The sequence below is a fragment of the Pyxicephalus adspersus genome, chromosome 3 (assembly GCF_032062135.1).
Source record: "Pyxicephalus adspersus chromosome 3, UCB_Pads_2.0, whole genome shotgun sequence".
NCBI lineage: Eukaryota > Metazoa > Chordata > Amphibia > Anura > Pyxicephalidae > Pyxicephalus > Pyxicephalus adspersus.
The window spans coordinates 132,118,035-132,131,151 of record NC_092860.1 but is presented as its reverse complement, the minus strand read 5'-3'; the positions used below and the strand labels follow the sequence as shown (position 1 = coordinate 132,131,151).

Genomic DNA, 13,117 nt, shown 5'->3' with positions numbered 1-13,117 from the left:
TTATGATAAAAATTAGCCCATTTTACCAAACCCCCATTAGCCCATTTGGTAAAATTCTGAAAGTGCATTCTGTAATAAAAAACAAAAACATTTAAGTGCTACAAAGTGCCTATAAAGGAGCTCAAAAATACAAGAAATCAGTTTAAGTCCAGCCCTGCATATTAATAGTCAGGGCATCAGGAGCCTACTTTTTTTACACATTACATCGATACATGCTTGGGGTGCTGGTACAGGAGGCTAAATCAGTGAATCTGAAGCACTCCCTGGATCTTCTGGGTCCATGGGTTTTAATGTTAGTAATTAATTATACACCAGTGAATGTCAGATTCATTGCTTTATAAATAGACCCCAAGGTAGTATGAAGTTGAGTTTCTCAACCAGGGTTCTCTGGAAGCCTATGTTACCTCCAGAAACCCTCCATAACCCTTGAGCAATAAGCAGTTTGTGACTTTTAACAGATACCAATGATCCTTTGGTCATCTGTAAGTATACCATTGTTCTTATTGGCCAGCAATGTAAGAGGTATTCTTCCCAATGACCACCACACTAATATGCTGTGAACTCTGGATATAGTAATAATAGCAGAGGTCGCCTGAGACCGGAAAGTTTTTTCCTCATGTTGAAACATCGAGAATGGGTTATGTAGTATATCTAATACAAAAAGGTTACCACCTCTTATACCAAAAATTACTTACATAATTGTAATTGTTACATATCGAAAGAAAAAACAAGTGACTAGCTTGTAAGAAAAGAAGTTCTAGTCTATTACAGAAAAAGATTGGCTACTGTAAGAACATGTTTCCCCATATTTATTAATAAGAGCCAAATCAACTCTGCCATATTGTGGTAACTAAAGGGCGTTCTTAGGAAACCTAAGAAACAGGCTTTCACCTATGATTGTTTCCTGCAAATATAGACATCTTTATACAAACCTAATTTGGCAAGTATGACTGGAGTGACCACTGAGCGCCTCTTGCCATCATCTGCTAGGTGTGTTGAGTTCCCAGTGCCTGGGAAAAGCTTTCCATTTCTAAATGCAATAAGCTGCAGCTTGTACACCGATTCATCCACTGCTCTCCTCTCTCTTTTTTCTCTGGACCCAAACAGGGCAGCCGGCAGCTGGATGGAAGCTTCCACAACGGTGTTCTATGAATACACGAAAAAATGAAGATTAGACTTGCAAAACAGGTATAAATGGTGAATATGCACAGGCTGACCAATGGACCAATCCCAAGAACTTTCAAATATGGCACAAGGGGGTTGCCATATTATTGGTTATCAATGAGCCTTTAAGCTACATAGAAGGCACATGTTTAATATGATTGGCCTGCAATGTAATCATAAGTAAATAAACATCTTAGCAGCAAATCAGTGGCTGAAAAGGACTCTGGAAAACCTAACATTATATGTTTTTGTATATATTATGAAGGTATATTTTGTATGTTATGTGCATGCACAAAAAGCAGTGTGTGTACATGTTATGTGCATGCACAAAAAGCAGTGTGCAAACACTTACAGGCACTGATTACCTGTCAAAAAGATCAGAACCCCCCTAATATTAAGATTTAATCATTAAACTCATATTTTGTGTAAACAACATTTGAGTTAGCATCAATTTTCTTTACTAGATACTACACCCCTGTGTATCAAACTTTTACTAAACAGTAGACATTTTCTACAAAATAAGAAGTGTTCTCTGTAATTCCTAATCAATGTCACTTCCTGATCCAGAGATAGCAGAGATTGGACTTACAAACACTAGACTAAAGTTGGGAAAATCTTATCAGGAGCTTAACAAGACACCAAGCTTTGTGATGTGCTGTGCTAAGAGCATGTGCTCTTTGGAAATGTGTTGCGTTCCCATTACAATTATTCTTTAACGGATTTTGTACATTACTCTGGCGGCTTCCGATCCAGCCATTACCTTTAATGCCACTATGCTGAAGGTGCTAGACACATTGCACTTAAAACTCAGTTGTTTATCCAAATTCCCATCAGGGTCTCTTCTGCCAAGGTCAGCTAGCACTACACGATCGGATGCAGCCAGTTTTTGAAACACAGTGCAGGTCATGCCAGTGAAGAGAGCGGACTTAATCACGTAAGCCTCCAGAGCGATGTTTGGGGAATACTGGAAAAGATTAAAAATAGAAATGCATCACAAATACTGCACAAATTTATCAGATAAATGTTTTAATCTACTGGTACTCAGGACTTACTGTGGAGTATACTTGAGCACCGTTGGCCAGCCGATAAGTTGCAATACGCTGTAAACACTGCACAATACGTGTACAGGCCTTGGCTTCTTTCTGAGCCATCCACAAGACACGCTCATCTGCCAGCATGATGTTACTGGCAATATCCACCATGACATCTCCAAGCTGCAACACAATCAGAAAAATACATTACTCTTTTATTTGCCATGAGACCATATTATTATAATTAATATTAATAAACAGGATTTATATAGCGCCAACATATTATGCAGTGCTGTACATTAAATAGGGATTGCAAATGACAGACAGATACAGACAGTGACACAGGAGGAGCATATCCATACAAGTAGAGATGGAGAGTATGTCCCCCCTCTGGCTCATTCAGCAACATCTGCATACTGTAATCCATCAAATGATGTCTGATAAACATTTTTACAGAATTTTTCTACAACAATAGGATTAGTAAATAGCTAAACACTATATTTAGTACATTAATGAAGTCACATTGTTTTCTATGAGAATTAGAATTAATGTTATGGCCTATAATATAACAACAAATCTCTCTTTCCAAAATAAACAATACAAAAAAAAAATGATCTAAACTCACCTCCTTGTATTTTTCTGCAAACCGGCCAAATTTCTCAATCATCTCAGCAACAAAGATCACGTCCATCTTGTCCGAGAAGTTTGCAGCCTCCACTGTGTAGGCCAGAAGCTGTTTAGCTGTTGCAACTGCATTGGTGAGGTTTAAAGGCATCTGAGAAAATCAAATGTTCAAAAACATATAGATAAGTAATACTTTATTTAATAAATACATACTGTTGTAATACCTGGCAATACATGTTCATAGCCAACTTAGTACACCTTTAGTGACTTCTTTATGTTGCCCAGAAACCTGTATACATTTATAAAACACCACAAGAAGGCCAGGAGGTAACTTGGAACAGCGGTTGTGAACCAGTGGTCCGCAACTCTGGCCAGTGCACCCCCGAGCGGGGTCAGAAGAGCCAGAGCCGCGGACCATGTCCCCCATACAAATTCCTGGCTCAGGGAAGTGGGCGTGCTGTGTCCCTGGACACAAGCCGCCCACTCCCCTTTCGTAGGCTCAGACCTACGATGTGAAGTGGTTATGCATCATGACATCACTATGGGGGAGGTTTCTCCCCCTTTAAGTGACACCCGGCTTCCCGCGCATGTGCAGTCAGGAGCCGGTAACTTTAGTGGTCCACAGGACCAAAAAGGTTGGCGACCTCTGACTTGGAACATATACTAGAACTTATATTAGTACACCCAGCCTTATACAACACCTTTATAGAGTAACCAAAATGTTGTGGGTACCTTGTGTTTGGAAGTACCTGTGCTATGTCTGTGTCTCTGTGATTATCCTATAATCCTAGGTCCATAACATGAGGCCTCCATGCACATTGGTCCTTCAGTCCAAATCAATAATAAGCTCTGTGGTTAAACCATTTCCCAAATGTCATTTTTTCTGAAATGCCCCAACCTGTGTACAGCTGAATGATGCCAAAAAATGTATTGCCAGTAGGGGGCAGTTTTATTCTTGACTAAAAGCGTACCTAAACTCAGCATGCGCAGTGAGATCGGCAAGTTTTTTCCCCATCTATGTCACCCGATCTCGTGCCTGTGCAGTGCGAGATTGAGTGAGGGAGAAAGAGGAACACAGAAGAAGAGAGGAAAAGATGTCGGCGTCTGGCCTGGGAACCGATGGAAGAAACCTCCCGACAGATCAACTGCCCTGCGGGATTGAAGGTGTGATTTTTTTTGTTTTGGGTAGTTTTGGGTTTACTTCCTCTTTAAGAGTTAAGGTTTCATGTAATAAAGACTTTGGAGGAGTCCAGAAAAAAGTGTTTTAAGATAGAGCAGTAATCTAAGCATAATATAATATTTTGAAACATTTGTAAAGTACCAAGTAACACAGCAACACAGCACATTTTAAAATGCAAACTTTACACCTTGAAGAATAACATACATTAACTAATTAATCGTCAGTCATCCAAAATCCAGCATGGAGATCACCCAAAACAAGTAGAGAAGATGTACAAAACAAGGGTAAATGTATAGAGATTGCTGGACCCACACATGTAAGAAACAACTGGGACATTTAAATTCCCATGAACTTCCCAAAACTGACGTGCATCAAAAATGTTCAAACTAATAATACATCATCTACAGTACCTATTCAAGAGTAGCATAAATGTAATGTAATTAATGCATTTTTGTCACACTGGCAACATTAAAACACCTTTCAGGGAGTCTGGTGATATTTTTTGAAGTTTTAAAGGAGTAGTGGACAGTAAAGCCGGACATCCATTTGCATGAAATGTCTGGCTGCTTTATTTCTATGCACTACAACATGTTGGCAAATTGCTGCACAAAAATGCAAAATATCTTATTTGTTTTTACAATGCGAACTGACTAACACCACAAACCCATACAAGGACATAAATCAAAATACTTTGTTCTTGTGTTGGGGCTGAGATGGGCACTGATGCACCTACACAGAATTATACAAAGGGCATACAAACTGCACTTCACTTCCTAAATGATTTCACTTGATTATGATGTGTAAATCAATCTTTACATTTGCCTGTCTATATGGCTAAGGGATTAATCATTAACTGATAAATTGATTATTTTTTTAACCATGATCCTCAAGACTCTTACTTGTTGTGAGAGGTTAATACACTGTTTATAGGAACCTTCAGATCAATGCATGCCTGAGGTCTCAGGTCAGTATCCTCTGCCTGGCAAGTCTAAACATTTTGGGATATACTAGCTTCAGAACAAAATCAAACAATTTATGTTGACTGTTTGAAGACTGGACAGCAGGTTGGGCATGTAATCATATTAATAAAAAATGGAAAATTATTTGCAGATAATGTTTTTCTTCCAGTGATCATAATACATAGCCTTCCATACATGTAAAGCTTATAAATAGAGGTCTTGCCGAGTACACATTGCACATGCATGGTTCACTGTTGTCATACTTAGGAAGTCAGTCCTGAACAATGATATTCAATCAATGAAAAAGTGAGAACATGTACACAGGAAGTATATCTAACAGAGGATGAAGGACATTACCAATACTAAGAAAAAAAAATGGCCATTGTTCAGTTTAGCAATCAAAATGTCATTCTGTGTCTACCTTTTATAAATTGTAAGGATCATATTCTAACTTTCAGTTAGTTTAGTAATCATGTAGAAGAATACCTGATTAAACATGAACAGGACTCGTGTAACATCATTAGCATATTGGCATTTAGAATAATCCTCTTCTGCCCAGAAGCCCCCTCGGTCACATCGTCGCCAAGCTCTTATCTCATCTTGCTGAGTGCCAGGATAGATGCCACCTCCAGCAGAATAGCGGGTACACAGCAGATATGAAGTAATTCCTGCCAATGTTCTCGGCCACCTAGTGAATGATAAAATTACGTGTCATTAAAAGAATTCTGACCGTTTTAAGGATTTTAAAAGTTAGCAAAACAGAAGGCTTTTACCTGGCCTATCTTCTATCACAAAAGGTATATAATTACACACACATTAATAATACAATGATGCTATGTAAAAAAAAAAAAAAAAGAACACCTGGAACATATTGGGGAGTCTTTGTGACCTAAGATGTATCTGTAAAATGGTCAAAATAAAAAACCTGCTGATTGGGACAAATGAGGATGAGCCATTGGACATGTCCAGTAAACCTCAAAAAGCAAAAACCAAAAGCAGATTATCAAGAATATTCTACTATATGTAACCACCACAAGGATTTATTTTAAACATGATTTAAAAAAAGAATCTTATTCCATAGCTGTAAAGCTATGCTGACACTGACAGTTCGTGCAAAATAAACATTGTGAGTATTAACATGACGAGTCCTGTTCAAATGAACTGTGAAAGTATGTCTTGGCACCTCTTCACAGCACTGGTAACATTAATCCTCATCTTGTCTGACCTTCTCATAGACATGCATAGGAATCTTAGAAGCTTTCATTAGTCTATACAATACAATGTCTAATTGTGTGAAGGACAAGACAATGAAGTCACGATAAAAGAATGATAATTTACATATTTCTCTAATCCACCATTTTTTGGTCTTTAAAAATAGAAGTAGCGGTTTTAATTATATTGATAGAGAAAGTCAAGATTATGTAATTGATTTATAAAAAAAAAATACAAAGGTCCTTAAACTACAACACTGTAGCATATCAGATTTTATTGGTGTATGTTTCAATAAAATAAAAAGAAAATATTCACTATATCTTATATACTTGCAACCACTGAAAGTACATAAAAAAATGGTAATCTTGCTAAAATACATTCAGCTCCTAACTTTCTTTAGTGGGCTGACACCATGTACTGAAACCCTCAACAGTGTTTTCTGCCTTGCCCAATACTCTACTGAACTACACAACACCTCCACTTTAAGTTATCGAGAGGGGTAAGGGGTGTTAACCTTATTTTGTACCTTGCTTTCCCATGCAAGTCAAGAACTTCCTGGGTAACCATAAAGCACAAAGTTATGAAGAACTGGTATAAAACTTGCTGTTAAACTTTAAAATTTTGGGTGCTACTATGAGCATAAATGTACGACTATCTCCATAGCCATTTGCAAAATGGCAGAAAGGTATCAGGGCAGATGGGATAGACACATAATGGCAGACTACTGCTGGAGCCTTCGATGTGATTGTCCTGAATATCAGCATAGAAGGAAATCATACAAACAGTATGCGTTTTTCAATGTCTTCTTTGTTATTAGTTTTGTAAATATACGGAATATAGAATATATTGACATTAGGTATTTCAAAAATTTAATTTTGTATAGGTAGGCATATCTAGTTTAATTTTGCTTAGTTTTCATGTTTCATTAGATTTCTATGAGGTTAATATAGAAGTCATTATTTCGTAAAGTAGAGCCAACCTAGCAATACCAATACCATATTTGGAATCTGTGCATGAAACATAATCTAAATTACTTTAATCTATTTGGCAAGAAAATGTTTGTTGACCAGTGTAATGATTAACATGAAGCAGTAATCCTGGCATCCAGCAGATAGCACCTCAGCATGTTTGCTGTGAAGTTACCACTGATATAGACCTGATTTCCCAAGATCAGAAACATAAAATCTACAGTGTTACACAGTGTTATTTGTACTACAAATACAGCTCACAATGCACTCACTTGAAATCCCCTTTGTTATTAATAACTCTTTCCATAGGGCAGTACTGCGCAGAACTCTCCAGCACTACAATATCCACAGTCCTTGTGTTATTGCCACGCCGACTCTGAACACGGCATCCCCAATTTCCTGTGGATCCAGCTTGAATATTAGAAATTGTCAGAGCACTAGAGAATAAATAATGACAAAATTAGCAACAAACATATCACAAGGTCAATCAGCATTTTATGGTACATTAGATGATTACTGTTGACTTTGACCAGCCAGCAGGTAGTTAATGTGTATCTAAACCCAACAACAAACATGTAATGAATTGGAGATTACGCATTCTTTAATGTGATGGCTGCAATAATTTTGGCTAAAAACTTTTTTTGTACAGAAAATACCTATTCAACCTGCAATGCAATGTCTGTTGTTGGTGAGCCAACCGTGGCTTCTTTGTAGACATGAAGGGACAGGAAATATGCCTTTGTGACAAAGTTGGCTCACATTTAATGTTCACTCGACTTTTCTAGGTCTAAATTCTTCTGTACAGGAAGAATATACAGTAACCAGACCTACTAAATACCCAAATATTGTCTACTGCTCCTCATGACTTTATAACATTTAATAAACAATAAAAAATGACATATCTTTAACCTAATAGATGTAAAGGCAACAAAACAATTTTGTCAGAAAAACTATCAACATACCTGGCAATTAATGAGCAGTTGTGGATCATGTTCTTCTCCACATAAATCCCTTGGGATTCATCGGTCTCCACAATCTTCCCATCCTGATACCATAAAACCTGCATGTCCTGGTCAATGTAGGAAGCCATGCATTGGAATGGCAGACTATCTCCTTCAAAGACCACCTGTCGGTGTGATGGAGTCATAAAAAACGAAGGAAGCTCAAGAGGAGACTCTGTTAATGAAGAGTTAAAAATTTAATCAAAACCAGGCTTAACTTTTAGATCAGAGTACAATAATGAATAAAACTGATATTTAGGTATTGTATAGTTGCTGTCCGGTTAAATCAGATGTTGGGTTACTATATTCTATATATTGTTGAGGTTATCACCTGATGATTTTTCAGTTCTGGCCAGTAAATGCAAAGTATGTTATTGCAGCTCCCTGATATATTCCCCATAATGCAAAATACCAGATACTAAGTCTAGATGTGAGACAGACAGACATCTTTATTGTTGCCTTGTAGTAGGTGGCAGATAAACAGATACAGCAAATCTAGTGTCTGCAATAGCTAAAACTGGCAATACATTGGTCAATGGATGCATGATCAACCGAAATCTCCCTTAAATTATTTGTTACTTGGATTATCGCCATGCTTCAAATGGCCAGCACATACAACATTCCATTGTAATTCCAAAGGAACGATTTCCTAACACCTAGCAGCCAATGGAAGTGCTCCTTGATAGTGTTGGTGTTTGAATTCGGGTTGTCCTTATATTCGACCCGAATATGGCTGTTTGAATTTGTATTGACCCGACCGGAAAAACACGGGATTCGAGGGTGCAAATTTGTGTGTAAAAAAAATAAAATAAATAATGTTAAAGTAATTTATATAATGTGTGTGATTTGTGTAACTAATTTTAATGTTTTACAGGTTATCCCACAATGACATGATGTGCAGTCGTGGGAATCCTCCTGTCAGTGTGTGATCCCCGGGCACTAGAGGTTAAATGGGGACAAATTTCCCCATTCATCACCTCTAGTGCTCTGTGATTGGTTGAGGAAAGCTTTCCTCAGCCAATCTGGGAGCACTATTCCTGTTCCTGGATAGAGTTTCTGGGACAGCTCAAGCATCATCAGGATTTTCCTTTCCCAAGCCAATCACAGAGCACTAGAAGTGAATGAATGGGGAGACTTGTCCCCATTTAGCCTCTAGTGCCCCGGGAATCTTCTCAATGAATGCGGTTGCATTCATTGAGAACAGTGTGCGATCCCCGGCACTAGAGCTTCAATGGGGACAAGTCACCCCATTCAAATTCTCAAGTGCTCTCTGATTGGCTGCGGAAAGCTTTCCTAAGCCAATCGGCGAGCACTATCTGTATTCCTGGATAGAGTTTCTGGGAAAAGCCCTATCCCAGAACACATACAACTTGATGACTACTATAATACCGGTGGAGACATGTTAAAATAAATGCCTGGGAGTGCCCACATTGGCTGCTGGTTATTAGAAATGGGGAATAGGTAAACAAGAATGAATACTATTACAATATGATAGATTTTTTTTTGTGGATTTTAGAGGCATAAATCTTGAAAGAAAAAAAGATAAAAAAATTAAATTCAAAAACTTTATAATTTACAAAATAAAACAGTATATAACAGTAAATAAAGTTTTTGGATTTTAATATTTTTTAAAATCTTTTTTCTTTGAAGATCCCCAATTATATACAAATTTGTATCTATATTAAAATGTGATGGGGCCACTATATCCATGGGTAATTATTTTTACAAAAACTGGAGAAAAGTAGGCTTGGAGCAGTTTAACAAAGAACAAACATTTTACCCACCAGCAATCAACAATGCTATGGTGTTCAATATATTTATCTTAAAAACATTTACTATCGTGCAAGATATAGCAAGCCTGTAGGTTATCCAACCCACCAAGCCCCTTAAAAGGATGCCGTTACAGAAAACCATCAGTTTGTTTTTGCGCATTCAGTTCCAGTAATAATCACTTAGTGTGAACAGTAAAGCTGCATATAAAAGAAAATAACAAGGCTAATGAAAGCAGCCATCAGCACATACTGGCTGCTACAGAATTTCTAGCACTGCCTGAAGCCCCAATCAGTTTTCTGTGTAGTGGAAATTAGACATCACCCCTCTTACAATACAAAGCCTGGTGTGGGAATCACCAATCAGCCCCCTGGACGCTGACATGCAGGGATGGGGGGAGAAGTGAATTCTTATGTAAATAGCAACCTAAAGAAAGTTTCTATTTGCATTTCTATGGCAATGAGATGAGATGCTACAGAAGAAGGCATGTGCAACCCACGCTGCTTCACTTTAAAAATCAGTCCTTTCAGAAGAATAGAAACAAAGAATGGTTTGAAAACTTTCAAAAGACATTACTGTATTCCTGCAAATGTCATAGATAAGGACACTGAATACTAAAACAACAATTTATGGTCTTTAAAAGAAAAGATGTAAAGGTTTATTTAAAAATCAAACCATAGCGGCCAATGAGAATATCATTTATGATCTGTCTGCAGAACACTTGATTTGGCTTGATGTGCTGATGAACATGTCTCTTCCTGACATTTCACATTACAGATCAGCAATTCATTTTTACTTTTGCTGTTCAAAGCTTTTTGGATATAGTATTTATAATAAATAGATAACATAATATTAGTATTTATTTATATTAAATAGATAGCAGCTAAAAGACCATCAAAAATGAGTAACTCCTGTATGCGTGACTGGGAGTTATGTCATGTCAGCCTGGTCAAACAAGATGGCCGATGATCTGGAACCCAGAAGAGGACTGGGTGAAGACAGGAGTGACTTTGTCAAAGCAAGGAAAGGTGTATCTAAAAGTTTATCTACTTGCAAAAGGAACATCACCTGTCCCCTGTAAAATAAAGGACCTGCCTGCATACAATTTAATCTTAAAGAGGAAGTAAACTCAAAAGTGCCCCAAACAAAAAAAAGGATGTTGCACTTAAAAAAAAAACCCCAAACAAACAGAATGTTTACCATACATAAAAGGTTTGTCTACCCTCTTATGTAAAGTGAAAATTTTCTAAGTTTAGGGGTATGCTTTAAGTTAAGGAAATTCAGAGTCTAGTGAAGACATTTGTACTGCCACTGTAAAGGGAAGTGAGTAAATTCGTTCAGGTAAGACCTGATATGGTTCAAGATATTTCTTCAGAAATAGCAGAGCAGCAAGTAAACACTGGGAAAAAAACCCATCGATCATAATCGGCAACCGATCATAAATTTGCTGGGGAACAATCAACTGTTTTGTGCAGAATAAACTGAAGCACGGCTCTTTATCAAGCAAATAAAAAGACATAACAGGAGGAAGTTCCGGTTTGATATAGGATCTGCAGTTTATTTAAAAAATTCTGCAGTCCTGTTGCTGATGAGAGCGTGCCTTTACTGTGTCTGCAAAATGAAAATTCATTGTAATGAAAAAAAACATCATGTAGGTCCTAGTGGCTTAGAAGTTGAGCTGTCAAGAAGAACTTTAACTTTTTAAGCTCCCAACATGAAAGTTGTTTAGAACGATCTGCGGGACTGCTTGATTTCCTTCCTTCTTTGTTATGCGCTAGTAAAGGAACAGCAATACACACATTCATGTCAGCATGTTCCTTGTCAGCACATGTGCATGCAGCAAAGCCGGATACTACTGCCTTGTCCCATCCCAGTCTAAGTGTACTGAGCTACTTACATTTATAGCATTTAAAAACACATTTAATAATTGAAGGTATTAGTTACTGTTTTTGGTTGTAGTTTATGATCAATTATAATATAAGATCAATTTAGGTCAATGGGAGTCATTATATGCCAGTTACAAGGGATGTGAAAACCCATGAACAGCTTTTTTTGCAAAATAAATTCTTAAATAAAATAAAGCAGTTTCTCTTTCCATGTCAATTGAAAATGTTTGCTCCTCCTAAATTATTAACCATAAAAGCTAAATCTTAGTTCTGCAAGGCCAGTTTCACTTGTTATTATTACAGCTTGAAATTCCCACCACAGCTGCAGATAGATGGATGGCTGGATGTATTACAGAATTTAGATTTAGATCACCAGAATGCCCTTTTTTAAGGATGAAAAGTTAAATACATTAGAAAACAATATGTTACCGCATGTCAGCTGCTCCGGCTTTAATGCTGCTATCGGTTGTCCTTGCAGAGCTTTGGGGTAGGAACACTTTGTCTCACGCACTGTAATGTTTTTGGCTTTCATCCATCGACCCATCCACAGAAGATTACAGTCACAAAGTAGATAATCCGTCTGAAACTCTCTGAAAATAGACAAGAAAGAGGTGGTAAAATCCACACATATTAATATTCATTCTAGATGAACAGTTTCCTTAGAATCCAATGTAAAAATATAAAAAAAACAGACTAAGCAGGATAACAGAAAAAAATCAAATTGTTACAATAATAAAAATTGTAGCTCTGCCCTAATAAACATTGAATTGACCTTTGTTTTAGATTCTTCAGTTGTGAGTGGGGTTGAAAAGACTTGATCCACATTAGCTCTATATTTTTATGAAACTAAGGATGAGATCTTCCCTTACTTTAAGTCAGGCTAAGCTTTCCATTCACAGCGAGCCATTCATAGATCCCCACACAGAATATCAAAATACCAGAAGAGGCAAAACACAAAAATGCCATAATCTTCTGCCTCTACGGTGATCCTAACATGTTGCACCAATAGACACAGCAAGCATCTAATCCACTCCAGCTCCACAGAAACAAAAAAAAAAGAAAAAAAAATGAGTTAATGAGATTAAGCAGATATGCTGTAGTTTATGAAAGGCTATCCTGGCCTATTATAGGGGCCATGGACACCATATACAGTTAGGTCCACATATATTTGGACAGAGACAACTTTTTTTCTAATTTTGGTTCTGTACATTACCACAATTAATTTTAGATAAAACAACTCAGATGCAGTTGAACTGCAGACTTTCAGCTTTAATTCAGTGGGTTGAACAAAAAGATTGCATAAAAATGTGAGGAACTAAAGC

At 37.3% G+C, this 13,117-nt stretch overlaps 1 protein-coding gene across 1 annotated transcript in view; it reads right to left on the bottom strand.

The window, feature by feature from the left end:
- Positions 1-13,117, bottom strand: part of ADGRA3 (adhesion G protein-coupled receptor A3) — a 46,153-nt gene that overhangs the window by 7,230 nt on the left and 25,806 nt on the right. Inside the window, exons 6-13 of the mRNA XM_072406387.1 lie at positions 12,225-12,385; positions 8,101-8,314; positions 7,411-7,575; positions 5,445-5,646; positions 2,821-2,970; positions 2,217-2,378; positions 1,925-2,128; positions 933-1,146 (exon numbers count right to left, since the gene is read on the bottom strand). Coding sequence (XP_072262488.1) covers positions 933-1,146; positions 1,925-2,128; positions 2,217-2,378; positions 2,821-2,970; positions 5,445-5,646; positions 7,411-7,575; positions 8,101-8,314; positions 12,225-12,385 — 1,472 coding nt within the window. The remainder of the gene's footprint in view (positions 1-932; positions 1,147-1,924; positions 2,129-2,216; positions 2,379-2,820; positions 2,971-5,444; positions 5,647-7,410; positions 7,576-8,100; positions 8,315-12,224; positions 12,386-13,117) is intronic.